At 39.4% G+C, this 23,067-nt stretch overlaps 1 protein-coding gene across 3 annotated transcripts in view; it reads right to left on the bottom strand.

Annotated features, from left to right (window-relative positions):
• ANO10 (anoctamin 10) overlaps window positions 1-23,067 on the bottom strand; it is a 243,810-nt gene that overhangs the window by 183,950 nt on the left and 36,793 nt on the right. For all 3 annotated transcript variants that reach the window (XM_059939267.1, XM_059939266.1, XM_059939265.1), the window contains exons 9-10: window positions 22,441-22,623; window positions 11,060-11,251 (exon numbers count right to left, since the gene is read on the bottom strand). In XM_059939267.1, coding sequence (XP_059795250.1) covers window positions 11,060-11,251; window positions 22,441-22,623 — 375 coding nt within the window. The remainder of the gene's footprint in view (window positions 1-11,059; window positions 11,252-22,440; window positions 22,624-23,067) is intronic.

Raw genomic sequence — 23,067 nt, 5'->3', positions numbered from 1 at the left:
TTTATTTGCATTTTTCTAATAATTAGTGATGTTGAGCATCTTTTCATGTGTTTGTTGGCCATCTGCTGTCTTCTTTGGATAAATTTCTATTTAGGTCTTCCACCCATTTTTTGATTGGGTTTTTTTTTTGATATTGAGCTGTATGAGCTGTTTGTATAGTTTGGAGATTAATCTTTTGTCAGTTGCTTCGTTTGCAAATATTTTCTCCCATTCTGAGTTTTATAGTGTCTGGCCTTACATTTAGGTCTTGAATCCATTTTGAGTTTATTTTTGTGTATGGTGTTAGGGAGTGTTCTAATTTCATTCTTTTACATGTAGCTGTCCAGTTTTCCCAGCACCACTTATTGAAGAGGCTGTCTTTTCTCCACTGTATATTCTGGCCTCCTTTGTCATAGATAAGGTGACCACAGTGTGCATGGATTTATCTATGGGCTTTCATCCTGTTCCATTGACCTATATTTCTGTTTTTGTGCCAGTACCATACTGTCTTGATTACTTGTAGCCCTGTAGTATAGTCTGAAGTCAGGGAGAGTGATTCCTCCAGCTCCATTTTTCTTTCTCAAGACTGCTTTTGCTATTTGAGGTCTTTTGTGTTTCCATACAAATTGTAAAATTTTTTGTTCTAGTCTTGTGAAAAATGCCATTGGTAGTTTGATAGAGATTGCACTGAATCTGTAGATTGCTTTGGGTAGTACATTTTCACAATATTGATTCTTCCAATCCAAGAACATGGTATATCTCTCCATCTGTTTGTGCCATCTTTGATTTCTCTCATCAGTATCTTACAGCTTTCTGCATACAGTTCTTTTGCCTCCTTAGGTAGGTTAATTCCTAGATATTTTATTCTTTTTGTTGCAGTGGTAAATGGGATTGTTTCCTTATTTCTCTTTCTGATCTTTCATTATTAGTGTATAGGAATGCAAGAGATTTCTGTGTATTAATTTTGTACCCTGAGACTTTCCTAAATTCATTAATTAGCCCTAGTAGTTTTCTGGTGGCAACTTTAAGATTCTCTATGTATAGTATCATGTCACCTGCAAAGTGACAGTTTTACTTCTTCTTTGCCAATTTGGACTCCTTTTCTTTTTCTTCTCTGACTGCCGTGGCTAGGACTTCCAAAACTATGTGGAATAATAATGGCGAGAGTGGGCACCCTTGTCTTGTTCCTGATTTTAGAGGAAATGCTTTCAGTTTTTCACCATCGAAAAAATGTTTGCTGTGGGTTTGTCATATATGGCCTTTATTATGTTGAGGTAAGTTGCTCTATGCCCACTTTCTGGAGATTTCTTACATAAATGGGTGTTGAATTTTGTCAAAAGATTTTTCTGCACCTATTGAGATGATCACATGGTTTTTATTCTTTAATTTGTTAATATGGTGTATCACATTGACTGATTTGCGTATATTGAAGAATCCTTGCATCCCTGGGATAAATCCCACTTGATCATGGTGTATGATCCTTCTAATGTGTTGTTGGATTTGGTTTGCTAGTGTTTTGTTGAGGATTTTTGCATCTATGTTCATCAGTGATATTGGCTTGTAATTTTGTTTTTTTGTGATATCTTTGTCTGGTTTTGTACCAGGGTGATGGTGGCCTTGTAGAATGAATTTGGAAGTGTTCCTCTCTCTGCAATTTTTTGAAGAGTTTAGAAGGATAGGTATTAGCTCTTCTCTAAATGTTTGATAGAATTCACCTGCGAAGCCATCTTGTCCTGGACTTTGGTTTGTTGGAAGATTTTCAATCATAGTTTCAATTTCATTACTTGTGATTGGTCTGTTCATGTTTTCTATTTCTTCCTGGTTCAGTCATGGAAGGTTGTACACCTTTCTAAGAATTTGTCCATTTCTTCCAGGTTGCCCATTTTATTGGCATAGAGTTGCTTGTGGTAGTCTCTTAGGATCCTTTGTATTCCTGCAGTGTCTGTTGTAACTCCTCCTTTTTCATTTCTAATTTTATTGATGTGAGTCCTCTCCCTCTTTTTCTTGATGAGTCTGGCTAAAGGTTTATCAATTTTGTTTATCTTCTCAAAGAACCAGCTTTTAGTTTTATTGATCTTTGTTACTGTTTTTTTTTTCATTTCTATTTCATTTATTTCTGCTCTGATGTTTATGATTTCGTTCCTTCACCTAACTTTGGGTTTTGTTTCTTCTTTCTCCAGTTGCTTTAGGTGTAAGGTTAGGTTGTTTATTTGAGATTTTTCTTGTTTCTTGAGGTAGAATTGTATTGCTATAAAAATCCCTCTTAGAACTGCTTTTGCTGCATCCTATAGATTTTGGGTCATTGTATTTTCATTGTCATTTGTTTCTAGGTATTTTTTGATTTCCTCAGTGATCCCTTGGTTATTTAGTAGTGCATTGTTTAGCCTCCATGTGTTTCTGTTTTTTACAGTTTTTTTTTTTCCTGTAATTGATTTCTAATCTCATAGTGTTGTGGTGGGAAAAGATGCTTGATACGATCTCAATTTTCTTAACTTTACCGAGGCTTGATTTGTGACCCAAGATGTGATCTATCCTGGAGAGTGTTCCGTGTGCAGTTGAGAAGAAAGTGTATTCTGCTGTTTTCAGGTGGAATGCCCTATGAATAACATAAAAGTCTATCTGCTCTAATGTGTCACTGAAGGCTTGTGTTTCCTTATTAATTTTCTGTCTGGATGATCTATCCATTGGTGTAAGTAGAGTGTTAAAGTCCCCCAGTATTACTGTGTTACTCTCAATTTCCCCTTTTATGGCTGGTAGCACTTGCCTTATGTATTGAACTGCTCCCATGTTGGGTACATAAATATTTACGATTGCTATATCTTCTTCTTGGATTGATCCTTTGATCATTATGTAGTGTCCTTCCTTGTCTCTTATGACAGTCTTTATTTTGAAGTCTATTTTGTCTGATATGAGTATCGCTACTCCAGCTTTCTTTTGATTTCCATTTGCATGGAGTATCTTTTTCCATCCCCTCACTTTCAGTCTGTATGTGTCCCTAGGTCTAAAGTGGGTCTCTTGTAGACAACATACATATGGGTCTTGTTTTTGTATCCATTCAGCCAGTCTGTGTCTTTTTTTTTTTTTTTAATTTATGTTTGGCTGCGTCAGGTCTTAGTTGTGGCATGCGGGATCTTTGCTGAGGCACGTGGGATCTTTCGTTGTGGTGTGTGGGCTCTTTGTTGTGGTGCACAGGCTTCTCTCCAGTTGTAGCGTGCAGGTTTTCTCTCCTCTAGTTGTGGCGCACAGGTTCCAGAGCGCATGGGCTCTGTATTTTGTGGCATGCAGGCTCTAGCTGAGGTGCGCGAGCTCATTAGTTGTGGCACGTGAGCTCAGTAGCTGTGGCAGGCAGGCTTAGTTTCCCCACAGCATGTGGGATCTTAGTTCCCTGACCAGGGATCAAACCCACATCCCCTGCATTGTAAGGTGGATTCTTTAACCACTGGACCAGGAAAGTCCCCAGTCTGTGTTTTGATTGGAGCATTTAATCCATTTACGTTTAAAGTAATCATCAATATGTATGTTTCTATTACCATTTTCTTAATTGTTTTGGATTTGTTATTGTAGGTCTTTTCCTTCTCTTGTGTTTCCTGCCTAGAGAAGTTCTTTTAGCATTTGCTGCAAAGCTGGTCTGGTGATGCTGAATTCTCTTAGCTTTTGCTTATCTGTAAAGTTTTTGATTTCTCTGTCAAATCTGAATGAGAGCCTTGCTGGGTAGAGTAATCTTGGTTGTAGTTTTTCCCTTTCATCACTTTAAATATATCCTGCCACTCCCTTCTAGCCTACAGAGTTTCTGCTGAAAGATCAGCTGATATCCCCTTATGGGGATTTCCTTGTATGTTATTTGTTGCTTTTTCCTTGTTGTTATTTGTTGCTTTTCCCTTCCTGCTTTTAATATATTTTCTTTGAATTTAATTTTTGTTAGTTTGATTAATATGCGTCTTGGTGTGTTTCTCCTAGGGTTTATCCTGTAAGGGACTCTCTGTGCTTCCTAGACTTGACTGTTTCCTTTCCATGTTAGGGAATTTTTCAACTATAATCTCTTCAAATATTTCTCAGACCCTTTCTCTTTCTCTTCTTCTTCTGGGACCCCTATAATTCCAATGTTGGTGCATTTAACGTTGTCCCAGAGGTCTCTGAGACTGTTCTCCATTCTTTTCATTCTTTGTTCTTTATTCTGCTCTGTGGCAGTTATTTCCACCATTCTATCTTCCAGCTCACTTATCCATTCTGCCTCAGTTATTCTGCTATTGATTCCTTCTAGTGTATTTTTAATTTCAGTTATTGTGTTGTTCATCACTGTTTGTTTGTCCTTTAGTTTTCCTAGGTCCTTGTTAAACGTTTCTTGTATTTTCTCCATTCTATTTCTGAGATTTTGGATCATCTTTACTATCATTACTCTGAATTCTTTTTCAGGTAGATTGCCTATTTCCTCTTCATTTATTTGGTCTTGTGGGTTTTTACCTTGCTCCTTCATCTGCAACATATTTCTCTGTCTTCTCATTTTGTCTAAGTTACTGTGTTTGAGGTCTTGTTTCTGCAGGCTGCCCCCAGTGAGTGAGGTTGGTCCAGTGACTTGTGTAGGCTTCCTGGTGGGAGGGACTGGTGCCTCTGTTCTGGTGGGTAGAGCTGGATCTTTTCCCTCTGACGGGCAGGGTCATGTCAGGTGGTGTGCTTTGGGGTGTCTGTAGGCTTAGTACAACTTTAGGCAGTCTATCTGCTAATGGGTGGGTTTGTGTTCCTGTCTCCCTTGTTGTTTGGCATGCAGCATTCAGCACTGGAGCCGGCAGGCAGTTGAGTGGAGCCAGGTCTTGGAGTCGAGCTGGGGACCTCCAGGAGAGCTCTCACTGATTAATATTCCTTGGGGCCAGAAATTCTCTGGTGTTCCAGAGTCCTAGACTCGGCTCTCCCACCTCGGAGACTCAGGCCCGACCCCCGGCCTGGGAACCAAGGCCTGGGACCCCACAAGCCACACAGCTTGGAAAAAAGGGGGAAAAATAAAAAGAAAAAAAAAGGGCAGGAAGAAAACAAATGAAAGCAAACAGGCAAACAATACCCAAGACAAATAGCAAAGACAAAAAGAAGCAAACAGCAACAGCAACAATTAAAAACAAATGAACAAACAAAACCCCACATGGTAAAAGCAAAACCAAACAAACAAAAAGCCGAACACATACACACACAAAATAAGAAACAAAAACAAAAACAGAGAAATCAAAAAACAAGAGAACCACCAGATAAACCAATGAATCCCAAAACAAAATCAAACAATTAAAAACAAAACTAACAAAAACAAAAAATAAAAAACAAAACAAAAGCAGAATGCAAACTGAAGGAAAAAGCAAAGAAAACAAAACACAAAAATGAGAAAAAAATTATAAAAAAGGTAAGAACAAATAGAGCAAATGAAAAAAAAGATGAAAACAAAATAGAACAAAGGAAAGGAAAAAAACAAGGAAAAAACAGAACAGCAAAATAGTAATGCAGAAATAGAAATATAAAAGAATTTAAAATATATTAAAAAAATTTTTTTAACTAAATAAAAAGTAAAAAGAAATTTAGAAAACAGAAGAACAGAACAAAGCAAAACATTAAAAAAACAGTAATAATTATATTTTCCTGTGGTCTCAGCTGTCAGTGTCCTTGCCCCCACCGTGAGTCACAGCCAACCTTCACCTCCCCAGGAGGCCCTCCAAAACCTCTAGGTAAGTCTCTGATCCCTCTGTGGGCACTGTGGGGGCAGCTCAGACTCTGACCTGGCCCAACTCCCGCATGTACTAGTCCCCAAAGTCCACAGCTGCTAGAGCTAGACTGATTTCAGTTGTGGGAACACTCGTTGTCCATTCAGATATTCCATAGATGCAGGGTTTACCAAGCTGATTGCAGGGATTTAATCTGTGGTTTGTGCAGCTGCACGGAAAGGTTTTTGTTCCTCTTCCTTAGTCGCCCCGCCCCTGGGGCTCATCTGTGGTTTTAGCCCCACCTCTGCATGTGGGCCATCCACAGGAGTCTGCTCCCGAGGCTGCCCTGGAGCACTCGAGTCTGCCCCGGTGAGGACAGGACATGGAGGTGGCACAACTGCCTGGTTCGCAGGGGCCCTGCCGGCGACAGGTGAATGGGAAAGCTGGCAGCCATGGGCGCGAGAGATCTGGCCCTAGTGGTAGCCATTCCTAGCGCCTGGCAGCTGGTGCAAGAAGGTCAGCCCTGGTGGGGTCTTTTCCTAGCACCTGGCAGCAGGCGTGAGAAGGTCAGCTCTGGTGGGGGCTTTTCCTAGCACTTGGCGGGGCAGGGGGCCGGCGCATGGGGAGAGAGAGGCTGCAATGGTGGTTCCACCACCTGCGCATCACTCAACAGTGGCACCTTGCTTCTATGGCAGTCTGGGTTTCCTCCACAAGCATTCCCAGTTGCGGATTACCTCTCTCCCATCCCCTCTGGCTGTCTCCTCGCAGCCAACAGCAGTCCTCCCCTTGGGTTTGTTCTCCAATTCCCACATTCCAGCTCTCAGCCCCCGTGTGCACCAGTGGACTCACGTCCCAGTCTGGGACACACAGGGCTGTGGCACGGACCATCTGTGTAGGTCTTACTCTGTCCTGTCTGCCACAGACCAGCCGTTTCATGCTCCTCTGACAGCCTCAGATGCTCCCCTTCTGTCCCAACTGATTTCCTCGTTGGTGAGGGGGCTTCCCCAGATACAGGAGCCTCTCCTCTGCTTCAGCTCCTCCCCAAGTGCACAGATCCCATCCTGCTTCCTCTCCTCTTCTTTTTCCCTTCTTTCTTTTGTCCTACCCAGTTATGTGGGGATCTTTCTTGTCCTTTCCAGTGTCCAAGGTCTTCTGCTAGTGTTCAGCCAGTGTTCTGTGAGAATTGTTCCATCTGTATTCGTGATGCATTTGTGAAAAGAGTTGAACTCCACCATCCTCCTACTCCTCCACCATCTTGGTTTAGCAGCATACAGATTTTAACATTGTATGTTATCAGTAATTTATTCCTTTTTTACTGCCGAGTAGTGCTCCATTTTATGAATATACCATAATTATTTTTTTACCCATTTACCTATTGACAGCAAGTTGGGTTGTTTCCAGTTTTGGACTACTGGAATAACTGTGAATAAAGTTACTATGGACACGCCTGTGCAGTCTTCGTATGGACATATTCTTTCATTTCCCCTGGATTTCTAAGAGTAGAAGTGCTGGGTGGCATGGTAGCTGTATGTTGAACTTTTTTACAAACTGCAATCTAGTTTTGCCAAGTGACCATTATAGTACATCCTTATCAGCAATGTATGAGAGTTCCAGTTACTATACCTCATTGCCAACACTTGGCATTATCAGTCTTCTTAATTTTAAAACAGGTATACAGTGCTATTGCATTGTGGTTCTCATGTGCATTTCCCTGGCAGCTAATTCTAAATATTTTCATGAGCTCATTGGCCATTTGTATATATTCTTTAGTGAAGCATTTCTTCAAATATTTTGTCCATGTTTTCATTTAATTGTCTTATTATTAAGTTGGTGAGTCCTTCATATAATCTGAATACAAATTCTTTGGCAGACAAATGTATTGTCAACATTTTCTCCCATTCTGTGTCTTGCCGTTTTTCCTCTTAACTTCTGAAGAGCAAACTACCCCCCGACACACACACTTTGGAGGGAGACTTAATTATCCCAAAACTATTGGTGGACGGTTAATGATTTTCTCCATTGAATTGACGTTTCACCTATATCATATACTGAATTTCTGGACTTTTAATCCTGTTCCATTGGTTTGATTGTCTAATGATGCACCAGCACTACACTACTTTAACAACTGAGGTTCTATAACAAGTTTTAATACGTAGGAAGGAGTGTTCCTGCCCTTATTCTTTATAGTTTTCTTGCTATTCTATTTCATTTATTTTTCCCTGTGAACTTGACAATAAGTTTACCTAGTTAAAAAAAAAACTTCCATTGAGATAGTGCTACATTTATAAGCTCATTTGTAGATTAATTAATTTGTAAATTAATGGAGAACTGATATATTTAGAATACTTAGTCTTCCTACATTAGTTAGCTATTGCTGTGTAACAAACCATCCCAAACTCTCTGGCTTAAAACAACAACCATTTACTTAGCTCATGATTCTGAAGGTGGACAATTTAGGCTGTGCTCACCTATGCAATTTTTCTGGTCTAGCTGACCTTGACTGGGCTTGCTCATGTACCTGTAGTCAGCTAGTGGGTAAATTGGAGATGTCATTGGCCTTACTACGCTAGTTAGAATTTCTAGTACTATATTCAATAAAAGTAGTGAAAGTGGACATTCTTGCATTGTTCTTAATCTTAGAAAGAAAGCATTCAATCTTTCACTAATAAGTATGACATTAGCTTTAAGTTTTTTTAAATAGATGCTCCTTATCAAGTTGAAGGTGACAGTATATTCTACTGTTGAGTAGAATGTTCTATAACATGGATTAGATTCTGTTATTTGATGGTGTTGTTGAGTTCTTCAATAACCTTGATTATTTTTTATCCAGTGTTCTGTCAACTGTTGAGAAAGGGATGTTGAAGTTTCTAACTATAATTGTGTATTTATCTATTTCTCCTTTTAGTTCTATGTTTTTAGTTCACATATTTTACAACCTTGTTGTTTGCTGAATATATATTAAGATTTCTACATCGTCTTGATAATTTGACCCTTTTATCATCAAAGAATGTTCCTTTCTGGTAGTTTTCTTTGCTCAGAAGTCTACTCTATATGATATTAATATAGCCACTTCTGCTTCCTTACAATTAATTTTTCCACATATATTTTTTCTATCCTTTTACTTTCAACCTGCCTATATCATGTTTAAATTGGGTTTCTTGTAGATGGCATATAGTTGAGTTACGCATTTTAATCCATTATGCCAATCTTTGTCTTTAACTCATGTCTTTAGACCCTTTACAGTTAATCAAAATATTGACTTAAGTCTGCCATTTCTTCGTTTTCTGTGTTTTCATTTCTCTGTTTTCTTCATCTTGTCTTACTGTAGGTTACCTCAACATTTTTTAGTACTACATTTTGATTTAACTATGTTTTTGAGTGTCGCTTTTAAATAATATAGCTTTTTAGAGGTTGCTCTATATACAGACATACACACACAAATATATATACTATATTTTATATGTGTGTGTATATATATGTATACATTCAGTCTACTTGTGTCATTTAGTTTGAGTAAAGTACAGAAATCTTACCTCCCTTTATCACTCCCCATTTATAATACAATTGTCATAATATTTTTTCTACATATACTTAGAACCATTAAATAGTGTTGTATTTTTTGGCTTCAACTGTCAAACATAACTTTAAAGACTCAGGAGTAGAAGGAAAATATATTGTTTTTACTTGTGTTTTTGTTTACCATGTTTCTGCTTCCTGACATTGTCCCTTTATCATTTCCTCAGTTTACAGAACTTTTAGCCATTCTTTTAGGATAGGTCTGCTAGCAAAAAATTCTCTTACTCTTCCTCCGTTTGAGAGTGTCTTGATTTCCCCTTCCTTCCCAAAGGATATTTTCTCTGAATATAGGATTCTGTATTGACAGTATTTTTTAGCCTTGGAAAATACTGTGCCACTTTCTTCTGGCCTCCATGATTTCTGATGAGAAACTGGCTGTCATTCTAATTGTTTTTCCCCTATAGGTAAGATGTCATTTCTCTCTTAGTGCTTTCAAGATTTTTTTTCCTTGTCTTTAGTTTTCAGATGTTTAATTATGATGTGTTTTGGCATGAACTTCTTTGTTTGGGGTTCACTTGGCTTCTTGAACCTATAGTTTTAGGTCTCTTGCCAAGTTTGAAAAGTTTTGGCCATTATTACTTCAAGTGCCTTTTCAGCCCTTCCTTCTTTCTCCTTTCCTTCTTGGACTCCAATAACAGGAATGTTAGATTTTGTTGTTGTTGTTATAGTCACACAGGTCTCTGAGGCTATATTTACTTCTTCAGTCTATTTTCTCTCTGTTGTTCAGATCAGGTAATTTCTATTTTTCTATTTTCCAGTTCCTGCTTCTTTCCTCTATCCCTTCCATTCTGCTATTGCACCCATTCACTGAGCTTTTTGTTTATTGTATTTTCAACTTCTAAAATGTCCATTTGATTCTCCTTTGTGTCTATTTCTTTGCTGAGACATTCTATTTTTTCATCTGTTTTAGGTGTGTTTGTAATTGCTTGTTGAAGCATTTTTATTGTGACTGCTTTAAAATCTTTGTCCAGTATTTCCAACATGTGTGTGTCATCCTGGTGGTGGCATCTGCTGATTGCCTTTTTTTCATTCAGTTTGGTATCATCCTGGTTCTTGGTATAATGAGTGATTTTTTTAATAAAAACCTTGATACTTTAGGTGTTATAAGACTCCAGATTTTGTATAACCTTTTGTTTTAGTTGGTTCCTCTGATACCACTCCAGCAGGGGACAATATCTTGTCACTAGCAGGTAGAGGCAGAAGTCCAGGTCCTCCACCTGGACACCACTGACACCCAAGGTGGGGAGCGGGGTCCTTATTATTGCTGGAGAGGGGCCAGAGTTCTGGCTTCCCACTAGACTACCACTAATACCTCCTTTGGTGGAGGGGTACAAGTGCCTCCTTTGTGCACTCATGTGGCCTCTTGGGTGGTATTAAAAGTCCTGACTCTCCACTGGGCTTTCTCTGAGACCACCCTAGCAGGGACCTGAAAGGGAATCTCATTATTGCCAGGTAGGAGTGGAAGTGGAAGTCCAGGCTCCCCAGTAGAAGTCCAGTGTCAGTGATTTCCACTGACACTGCAGTGGGAAGGGCCTCATTAGTACCCATGGGTGAGGCCCAGCTGACTACTCTCCAAGAAAACTGTCAAAGTTTCACATCTGAAAGGAGTCGTGGAGATTATAGCTCATCCCCGCCCCCAACTTTAAAAACAAGAAAAGCATGCCCCAGAGAAAGTAAATGACCACCTGAAGTTACACAGCTAGTTTGTGGCATGGCAAGGATAAAATCCAGTTTTCCCAAATCTCTCCATAGAGCTTTTTTTTTTTTTAATCACAATGCCTCATTTTGTTTTTTTTTAAAGAAATAATTTTTTCTCAAATAATTACCTGCCATACGCCAATACTGGCTGAAGGTTCTGAGAATGGGCGTTTGAAGACCCTGCACATTTTTAAGGCATCTGAATTAACTTCGGTGAGATTATTTAGCACAGCGAAGGCAGCTGCCAGTGGGTAAACACAGGAGAAAAGGCTCACATAACCAAACTGCAGGAATAACTCCAAGTAATCATCAAAGGTGCCCTGAAAATGTAAAAAAGAAGAAAACAGGCATAGTTTTAATATCACTTAATAAGAATAGTCTTTTGCAATACTATTCAAGGCATGAGCATCTAAACAAAAAAAAAAAAACTCAAAGAGTTTCTCCCAATTCCTTCTTCTCAACAACAGAATTTACTTAAATTCAAAGCCAACTTTATATTAAAGTCCCTGAAATGAAGAATAAAAAAATGATTTAGCTGCTCATATCATGTCGAATCACTGGATTATTACATTTTTTTCCCTAAGGTAAATAACAGCAAAGCTAAAGAAGTTTGCTCTTGACCAAGTAAAAAGAAATGATCCAGGATCATTATTAGAAATTTTACATGATGGTCCCTTCACATCATGGGTACCCCAGCGTCTCAGCCCCTGACCCTCCATTAAAAAACTGATGGTGGTGATGCCAGCGAAACGGGCAGAGTAAGAACCTCCAGAAGTTTACACCTCCATAAAAGCAAACAACAACAACAAATGACAAAATTTGTCAAGATCAACTTTTTCAGTACTCTGGAAATTAACTAAAGGCTTGCAGCATTTAGTCAAGCATAACAGCTCAACCTTGTGGCATTTTAACTTACTCTAGTTTCATATCCTGCTCCCCAGTTCTGCAGCAGCCTCGAAAAATAATAGCATGCATTCCTGTGCCAGAGGGAGGAAAGTGGGGCTACAGATCTTTGAAAGCCTCATTCCCAAAGGGAAATCATTATCTGACCTGGCTCTAGAAGACCCCACTCAAAGGCTTGTCTCTATTTAACTGCACAGAGTCCTCCCAGCGCTTTATAAAGGCTCCTCCCCCAGGGATGTTAATTGAATGCTTTAACATCAGTCTGCCTGAGGTAAAGGGTAGCAGCTGGGGCAAACAACACACTAGCCAGGGAGCCCAAAAGAAAAGGCTGAAGAATGAGATATCCACAGGGGGTTTGCAAAGCTCCCACATTTTACTGGGAATTGAGAAGATGAGGCACATGCAGAGGATCACACATAAGCTTAGGAAAGATCTGAGAAAGGTCTAAGATCTCACCTCTGACTGACCCTGAGGCTCCACACAAGCAGAAAGTGAACGCTAGGGCAGAACTTTAAACTTCCTGGCCTAGTATTGAAGGCACGCCCTAACACAATAACAAAGACCTAACAGACATGTATAAAACACTCAATCCAATAGCAGAATACTCATTCTTCTCAAGTGTACATGGAACATTTTCCAGGATAGATAATATGTTAGGCCATAAAACACTTCTCAACCAATTTAAAAGGCTTAAAAATCATACAAAGTATCTTCTCTGACCACAATGGAATAAAATTGGAAATCAATAACAGAAGGAAATTTCGGAAATTCACATACTATGTGAAAACTGAGCAACATACTCCTAAAAAAAACCAATGAGTTAAAGAAGAAATCACAAGAAAAATTAGTAAATACTTTGAGGTGAATGAAACATACCAAAACTTAATAAGATATGGTGAAAGCAGTGCTCACAGGGAAATTTATGGCTGTAAATGCCTTTGTTAAAAAAGAAGAAAGATCTTAAAAAAACTGAAATTTTCATCTTAAGAAACCAGAAAAAGAAGAGTAATCTAAACCTAAAGCAAGCAGAAGGAAATAAATAATAAAGATTAGAGTGAAATAAATAAAATAGAGAATAGAAAAACAAAGAAGAGCAATGAAACCAGAAGTCAGTTTTTTGAAATGATCGAGATCAACAAAAAATGACAAACCATTACCTAAACTGTGCAAGAAACAAAGAAAGACTCAAATTACTAAAATCAGGAATGAAAGAAGGGACATTACTATTGACCTTTAGGGTCAGTAAGGGGAAGGGGAAGAATTATAAGTAAGAATTATGAACAATTTGAGATAGAAAGGAAGGGGCAGGGTGAAACCATTAAAAGAATGACACAACCATTAAGAGCAGGATATGACAAAAACTGGTTAGAACCTACTAGGCCCAAGATGGTGGAAGAGTCAACTTCCATAGACCTTGGGCCTCATTATACACTCACTGTAATGCATTAGCATATGCTAAACAACACGCCCACAGGTGCCATGACAGTTCCAAGGCCACCCATAAAAGGCCAAATAGTGGGCAGTGCCCCAACTCCTGGAAATCCCTGCTGCTTCTCCAAGATAGCTAGAACATTCCTCCCACTCATTAGCCTATGAAAATTTCCCAGCCCATGAAAACTAACCACCACCACAACTCAGGGCTGCTCTTGCCTTCTGAGACAGCCTACACTCTTGTCTATGGAGTGTATATCTCTCTAAATAAACCTGCTTTCAGTTTACTATGGCTCCCTCTTGAATTCTTTCCTGTGTGAAGCCAAGGACCCTTACTTGGCAGCCTGCCCCAGGGACTCACTCGAGACCTGGGACATGACAACAATTATATGCCGAAAATAACATTAAATAACCTTGATGAAATGGGTAAATTCTTAGAATGACACAAACTATCAAAAGTGACTCGAGAAGAAACAGAGCATCTAAACAGACCTAAAAAAGGTAAAAAAATTGAGTTAGCAATCAAAAACTTTGCACAAAGAAAAACCCAGGCCCAGACAGTTCACTTGTGAATTCTCTCAAACACTAGAAGAAGAATTAATACCAACTCTTCACAAAGTCTTCCAAAAAGAACAAGAGGAAGAAACACGTCCCAACTCATTCTGTGAAGCCAGTACAACCTCAATAGCAAAACCAGACAAAGACTTCATAAGAAAAATACAGACCAACACCCCTGAATAAAGATATAAAAATCCTCAACAAAATACTAGCAAGGTGGATCCAGCAGCAGAGTAAAAGGATTTTACACTGTGATCAAGTGGGATTTACCCCAGGATTGTAAGACTGGTTCAACATATAAATATCAGTCAATGTGATACACCACATTAACAGAATAGTTTTATTGGTATACCTGTATGCACGTATAAATATATTTAATCACCTCAATAGACACAGGAAAAACAAAGTACAACACCCTTTCATGATAAAAACAGTCAACAAATCATAGAGTAGTAAATCTTCCTGACCTTGGATTAGGCAATGGTTTCTCAGACGTGACACCAAAGGCACAAGTTACAAAAAAGAGAGAAACTGGACTTCACCAAAATTTAAAACTTATGTGGATCAAAGGACACCATCAAGAAAGTAAAAAGATAAACAACAGAATGGGAAGAAATATTTGCAAATCATATATCTGATAAGAAATGTATATTCAGAATATATGAAGAACCCTTGCAACTCAATAACAAAAGGGCAGATGACCCAATTTAAAAATGGGAAAAGAATGTGAATATATACTTCCCCAAAGAAGAGATACAAATGGCCAAAAATCACATGAAAAGATGATCAATATATTTAGGCATTAGGAAAATCCAAAGCAAACCCACAATGAAATACTACTTTACACCTACTAGGATAGCTATCATTTAAAAAAAAAAAAAAAAAAAAGTGAGGCTGTGGGAAAAAATGGGACCCCACTCATGGCTGGTTGGAATATAGAATTACCACTACTTTTGGAAATAGTCTGGCAGTTCCTTAAAGTTAAACGTTGAGTTAACGTATGACCTAGCATATGGCAACATGTGTTCATACAAGAACTTGTACAAAAATGTTCACAATAGCATTATTCATAATAGCCAAAAAGTGGAAACAATCCAAATGTCTACCAGCTGATTAATGGATAAACAATATGTAGTATATACATACAATGGAATATTATTCAACCACAAAAACAGGAATGGGATACTGGTACACGGTACAGCGTGAATAAATGTTAAAAGCATTATGCTTAGTGAAAGAAGCCGGACACAAAAGGCCACCTATTACATGATTTCATTTATATGAAATGCAGAGAATAGGTAAATCCACAATAACAGAATGTAGATTAGTGGTTGCCAGACTGGGGGAAGATGTTACGGCTAATGGGTATGGGGGGTTTGGGGGTCGATGATGAAAATGTTCTGGAATTAGATAGTGGTGATGATTGTACCACCTTGTGAATTTACTAAAAACCTCTAAATTGTACATTTTTAAATGGTTAATTTTATGGTATGTGAATTATTACCTCAACTTTTTAAAGAAGTTAAAAAAAAAAGCTGTTAGTAACAAGGAAGCTCCCCAGAATCACCCTAGTAGAAGCAGCAGACACATCAAAGAGGCAAAAAAAAAAAGGAGTCCACAGCAGAAAAGGGGGAAACCAGGAAAGCATGGCGAAATCCCTCTGAAACTATATTTAGAAACTTTTCTGGGGCTTCCCTGGTGGCGCAGTGGTTGAGAATCTGCCTGCTAATGCAGGGGACATGGGTTCGAGCCCTGGTCTGGGAAGATTTCACATGCCGTGGAGCAACTAGGCCCGTGAGCCACAACTACTGAGCCTGCGTGTCTGGAGCCTGTGCTCCGCAACAAGGGAGGCCGCGATAGTGAGAGGCCCGCGCAGCGCGATGAAGAGTGGCCCCCGCTTGCCGCAACTAGAGAAAGCCCTTGCACAGAAACGAAGACCTAACACAGCCAAAAATAAAAAGAAATAAAAATAAAAACTTAAAAAAAAAATTTTTTTTAATAAATAAATAAATAAAACTTTCCTGATATGCTTTAAAAGGTTTAGTCCAAAGGAAGAAAGGAGCAAAAGTCATTACATACCCTTGATTTGCGGGTAAGAGATATAAATGGTAAGAGGTGAGTTATTTCGTGATCTTTAATAACTGGAAAAAGGCGCCTGCATTGAAATGGGATGCCTGGTCATTGGTGACTCTTGACTTGTCACCTGAGTAACATCACCACGCCCTGACTGGACCCAACGGCCTGCTGCTCACCTCCTGATCCGAGAGGGGCTGAGCAGCACCCTATGTGGTGCAGTGATTGGGTGAAGGAGCCACAGGCACCCGCTTCCAGCATCCTCAGGCGCTCTCATGATCATCCAGGGCACATGCAACAACAGCTTCAGTTTAAGAAAACTATTCATCATAATATTTTAAAGCAACATGAAACACGAATATTTTAAATTAATAATTATAATTATCATTGCTGCATCTCAGAGTCAGTCTTTCACCAAGATATGCCTATTAGGCTCAGTAGCTGAGAGCTTTAGTATAAGTCAGATTCTACTTCTAGTTGGTTTCTTTTTTTATTTTATATTTTACTAAAATAGAAAACACTCAAACATAATTACAGAGTACTGGGGATGGCAGGAAGTGCTTCTTCCAGATGCTCTGGATATTTGGATGAAGTATGAACCCAGGGATTTTGAGTGAGTTTCACTGGCTGTTTGCAAGGCTTGCCAAAGAGCAATGCCAAACACATGTGCTTTGGGAGCTGGCAGGTTGACGCTCAGCTGGGGATTCAGTGGTGAGCAGTTTCTAAACAACTCTTTGGTTGCATTTGGCTCTAGAAAGAATTTCCTTATGTGTGCTGCAGCATACGGATGTGGTTTTTAAATATGCCCAGCAATACAGCATTGATTTACTTCTCTGAAGAGTGAAGAAATCAACAGTGAAAATCTTAGCAATCAAGCCATTTTTACCACAATTCGATCTTAAGAAATCCTGATAGCCTATGCTCAGCTTTCAAAATTGTGTTGTTTCAGCTTGTAAAATAAAAGGGTGAGCCTCTGCAGAGATGTGTAGACAGTTTCTCTCAGATGTACCGGGTGCAGCCTCCAGAAGCCACGCAAAGGTCTTCCTGGCCTTTTTAGCATCCAGGGAGCCCCTCGCCCCCATTCTGTGTTCCCATCTCACGAGCGGATTCGAAGTGTAGGATTTACATGGTAATTCCATCAGTACTTTCACACTTTTGAGCACTTTGGGGTCAGTCAATTCAGCAAACCAGGGACGTAACCCAACAGCAAGAAGGAAAAAAATAATGCAATTTTAACAAAGTAAACAATCACATACTAAAAAACACATTAAACAAGACACTCTACCCCATTAGCTGCAAGTTAGAAAACACCAACTTACTAAGACGATTCTAAGAATGTATGAACACAAAGTTTCAGGCTCCAGGGGATCCATCCCACTGGCCCCTCGCACCATCCCTGGAGAAACATCACGTCTCAGAGCTCCGCATGCTGAGTGTGTGAGGAGGATAAAGTACAGGGTGAGGGCAGCAAGCAGCACACAGACAGCAGGGGCTGGGCTGTTCTTTTCCTAAAACTGTTCTTTATGCAACATTACACTGAGCACCCGCTCAACGCCAGGCTGTGCATTAGCAACAGAGTTTGCACGATAAATAACACAGGGACCCTATCCCAGTGACTGAGAAAGGAAAATTACTAGCAAATGGCACAAACCCTAAACAAAGTATTAGCATATTCAACATAACAATGTAGATAAAAAAATACTGAACAAGTGAAGTTAATCATTTAAATGCAAACATGGTGTTCCGTTAGGAAACTTACAAATATAAATGAAAATATTAATTAAAGGAGAAAACATGATGATCACAGAAGCAAAAAAAATATTTTTTGATAAAATTCAACGTCATCCACAATAAAAACTCTTCCCAAATAAGGAAGAGAAAAAAAAACATTCTTAAACTGATTAAAAAGTTACCTACCAAGAACACGGAACAAACATAATACTCAACAGTTAGAGAAAAAAAAAATCAGGAACAAGATTCCTGTTATAACTACTTCTGTCCAAATTGTATTGAACATATTAGTGAGCCAAATAAATAAATAATAAAAAGTATAAGGACTGCAGGAAGAAACAAAATGGCCATTAGTGAAGGGGGTGGGGAAGGGAAGGACTGAGAGTTTGGGATTAGCAGACGCAAACTATTACATATAGGATGGATAAACAAGTCCTACTGTGTGGCATAGGGAACTATATTCAATATCCTGTGATAAACCATAATGGAAAAGAATATGAAAAAGAATATATATATATATACATATATATATATATATGTATATATATAACTGAATCACTTTGCTATACAGCAGAGATTAACACAACATTGTAGATCAACTATACTTCAATAAAATAAAAATTAAAATTAAAAATCAGCCTTTTTTGGCCACAACATGTAGCACGCAAGATCTTAGTTCTCCAACCAGGGATTGAATCCGCGCCCCCTGCAGTGGAAGCACAGAGTCTTAACCACTGGACCACCAGGGAAATCCCTAGCCATTATTCATTTGTAGGTGAAATAACTGTGTACATAGAAAACCTAATAAAATCCAAAAAAATAGGAGAATTCAGCAGAGTTTCCGGATAAAAAATACAAAAACCAACAGCATTCCTATATGCCAGCAACAAACGATTAGAAACTATTTTTAAAGAGCTACCATTTATAGGGAATAGGATAGTCTTAAAGAATCTACCACAGATAACCTATTCAACACAAAGTGTAAAAGAAACTTTGCAAACTGTCTGTCACCCAGGCAATCACGTGATCTAACAAGGCAGCCCCACACAAGGGTCAACCTGCCATCAATGCCTCCTGATGGGGTACAATGGAGGTATACCTCCAAAACTGCTGAACTTGAATCTTAGGGAGTAACAAATGGGACAAATCCGCTTCACAAAAGCTAATGTTCTGAAAAACAAAAAGGAGTGGGAATTATTCTAGATCTGCAGTTTTCAAACTTTCAGGTCCCCAAAGCCTTAAACTCTTTAAAATCACTGAGGGCACCAAAGACTTTTTGTTCATGGGAGTTATTATACCTAGTGTTATTTACTGTGTTAGAAATTAAAACTCAGAACTTAAAAAATATTTCCCATTGATTCATTTCAATAATAAAAAGCATATTAACATTAATAAAGTATTGTTTGAAAAATCATTACATTTTCCAAAACAAAAAATGTCTGGTGCGGAGAGGGGCGCTCAATTACGTTTTTGGCAAACCTCTTCAACGTCTAGCTCACTAGAGGGCAGCTCATTTGCTGTGTGGCAACATGCTGTTCTGGTTGGAATACTGATCATGAAAATTCAGCCTCACGCAGCTATGCAGTTGCACGTGAACTGTTCCCAGGAACGGAACAGCAGTGCACAGTGAGATCAGAGGGGCTATACAGCCCTGGCCCTGTGGCTGGAGGAACAGGGTCGGGAGACCCCAGTGGATCACCCCTAGTGGAGACATCATGGAGAATGTCTTTTTCTTTATACTCTGTCCTACATTTTCCAAGTTTTCTACAGTAAGTAAGCAAGTATGACTTTTTAGAATCAAGTTTTTTAAGTCTCAAACTGCTTTTCCCCAAAGCTTGGCAACATTGTTTTAGATTCATATATAGCACTCAGGATGAGATTACAGAAAATACAATTTTAAGCTCATTGGTTTCAGTGAGGAGAAAAATATACCCGGAGGGAAGGATGAGTGCATAGCAAACGACGATCTAGAACAAATGAGCCCCCAAAGCATCTCCCCCTTTCCAAATATATGGGGAGAGTTGAAATAGAAAATACCTGATGTCATTTCCACGAAGAGAGTAAAGGAGGAACTTGTAGGAGATGAGGAGGGAAAAACAGTCAGATAACGCGGGTCCCTGCAAGCAAGTTAAGTTACTAAGGATAGGCACTCACTGTTAACCCCAGCATTCACACACAGACCCAAGGCTTGCGAGAGAAATTAGTATACTATTTCCTTAACTTCCTATCAGAGAGCCCGTGCTGAATAATAGACTCTGAAGAGAAAAGCAAAGTCTTGAATCTTGTCTCTGATTTAGTCACCAGGTGATTAATAACACAGAGCTTCGGACTTCCCTGGTGGCGCAGTGGTTAAGAACATGCCTGCCAACGCAGGGGACACGGGTTCGAGCCCTGGTCCGGGAAGATCCCACATGCCGTGGAGCGACTAAGCCTGTGCGCCGCAACTACTGAGCCTGCGCTCTAGAGCCTGCGAGCCACAACTGCTGAGCCCACACACCTAGAACCCGTGCTCCGCAACAAGAGAAGCCACAGCAATGAGAAGCCCACGCACCACAACGAACAGTAGTCCCTGCTCGCCGCAACTAGAGAAAGCCCGCGCGCAGCAATGAAGACCCAACCCAGCCAAATATAAATAAATAAAATTAATAAATTAAAAAAAATAACACGGAGCTTCACCTGCCTATTATTAACGTGAGAAAAGCAGTGCCTGCCTTACCTTCCTTCATAAACGTATTATTGGATATCATGAGATACTAAAAAGGTAAGATGTAAGATTTTGTCACCTTGTCAGCATACGTTCTTAGATGAATTAAAACAGCTTTGAGAAGGGCATATTGTCTGTATTACTGTGTACCATTCGCTGAGCCTGAGGAAGGGGGGAGGAACTGGTCTGGAGAAGACTGCGAGCTTGGCTCTGGTCACTTTAGGGGACGATGCTGTCTGCCCAAACGATTCAGAGAAAAAGAAGAGCTGAGAGCGGGTTCTCATTGACCACGGGAAGAGAAGCAGGGACGTAGAGATGACAACATGGAGAAGAATTATTTCAAGAAATTGGCAAGGGCAGGAAAGAGACAGGACAAAAATAGCCGAGGACGTGAGGGGTTTGCTTGGTTTGAAACAGGAAGGGGAGAAGGGGGAAGCAGGAAACACGGGAGCTCCTGGTGGGCCTGGGGCAATGAGAGGGGATGGAATAAAGCACTCGGGGGAAAGAATGGTGGTTTAGCTTCTGTGAGAAAATGAAGGGAAAAAATAAATATGGCCCAAAATACTACCCCCCAGAACAAGTGAGGAAAGGATTCTGACACTATGTGAATTAGACTGACTTGTAACCCACAGTAAGCCAGCACTCGATCAACATTGTGCCCAAGTGCTATTTTCTTTAACTCTTAACTGCCCGCGTGTGTGTTTCTCTGATACTTCATGTATAAACATAAAAAGTGCTGCTGGTCAAGATATGCTGTAAGTTTATACTTTGAATCATCTTCTCCCCCAAACACAGCAATAATAGAAAATGCTAGTACATATATGTTTATTTTAATCAAAAGAATATCACCACTCAAAAACAAAAAAAATCAGCTGCCCAAGCGAGAAATGGAACAAAGTACAAGATAGTAATCAGAAGCCTGGCCAGGCTTCCGTCCACAGGCTGGCCACGGTGGCCAGGATCTGAATCCTTAGGGGAGGGGAACCAAAGGCACCCCACTCCTCTAGCGTGTACCTGGAAGCAGGCTATTTGAGCAAAACCACGGGTGAGAACAGTGGTCCCCTACCCATAAAGGGGCCTGAAAAAAGCCACAGCTGCTGCCCTGGAACTACAGCTTGTGTCAACAGCATGCTACCTGCTGGCTCTGCAGAATCTCCACCATCATCACAAGATGGGATGCGAGCTCTGGGCTACAAACTCCTGGTTCTGGACTAGGGGGTGGGGCAGAGGGGACTGCAAAAATAAGACAGAGAGAAGAAAGCAGGGAGAGAGAGAGAGAGAATAAACTCCTGCTCAAGATAAACATACAAACTAAAATTCTTAGGCATACAAGAAAAACTATGAAAGTCAGCCAAGAAATTCAGGAATCAGGAGACTCATTCATTCATGATGAAAACCAAGACTATGAAAGTTTAACAATAATGGACCCTCACTAAAGGATCTATTTCACTAAGAAGAATATCACACCCAGAAGGAAGGGGCAGGATATAAGAAACAATGACCTAAAGCAAACATGACCCCAACACCTGACCCCCTCAAAAGAGATATACCGAATGTAGTCAGAACTCAGTAAACATTTGCTAAATACATGTTTAGGTTGAAGAACCTCCAATGACCTACTTGGAGTTCCTAAAAATAATTCAGAAATTCTGTCTTAAAAGAACTATTTTATATTTACCACAGCACTACGTAATTTAAACTATATTATAAATTAATCTTCAGATTAGCATTCCACTCTTAGCGATGGGCTTCAATTTTTTCTTTCAGTTTAAAGTGTCCAGAGCAAACAATGGCTCCACGGCCATCTCACCTCTGCCTTGCTCTGCTGTCTGTGAAACATTCCCACCACCCTCAGCAGAGCAGTCTCGTAATTCACTGGACTCATCCTTTGGATGTTAGGCGGAACTTCTGGTACAAGATAGCAGCATTTTGATACACAGTTCCATCTTTTTAACTTTAAAGTAGTTCATGGTAAGGAAACTGGCTGGAAAGCACTTACAAAATAGTCACACCTGAGACAATGAGTGTTTACTTATTTGTTGTATACAGTCTGGACACGACTGTTATTCACTTTCAATCAATGTTTAATTCAGCAATATTCAAACTTACCAAGTAAGTTCCCATCTCCTTTTCCAGAACGACCTGTTCATATAATGTAGCATCGATGTCTGCCTTTAAAGCTTGCACCTTCTTCTTTACCTTCACATGCTGCTTCTTTTGGAGCCAGTAAGGAAGAAGAGATTCTACAATTTGGTTAAAGATCTGGGAGGTAATCAGGAGAGTAGCCAAGCTCTAAAGAGAAGCACATAAATGATATTTGGCAATGTGGCTTAACAAAACCAAAGCATGTGTATAATTATGCAGTAAAAAAAAAGAATCTTCAACAAATAGTATACTATTATGTTATAAAAGCTAGTATTGGAAAAGCTAGGTGTTAGAATGATGTTTCTAATTTATTGTTTTTTCACAGGAAAGACAGACTAAAATACAAAAAGATTATAATACAATTAAGATTATAATAAAAAACTGGTTATGAGTCGGTAGGAGAACAAATTAACTTGAAATTGTGTTTTTTATTATCTCATCCTGGCTGCAACATGTGAGTCTAAATGATGTCACCAACTTTGAAAAAAGTTTAGCCACAACTTATTATTATAAAATTAATATATCCTCCCTCACTGTAGAAAAACTTAAAAGATAGAAAAAAAAGTCACCCTTAATTCCACAACCATGTCA

The sequence above is a fragment of the Balaenoptera ricei genome, chromosome 11 (genome assembly GCF_028023285.1).
Source record: "Balaenoptera ricei isolate mBalRic1 chromosome 11, mBalRic1.hap2, whole genome shotgun sequence".
In the NCBI taxonomy this organism is placed as follows: domain Eukaryota; kingdom Metazoa; phylum Chordata; class Mammalia; order Artiodactyla; family Balaenopteridae; genus Balaenoptera; species Balaenoptera ricei.
The sequence above is the reverse complement of the archived record's forward strand: the minus strand, read 5'-3'. Positions and strand labels throughout refer to the sequence as shown.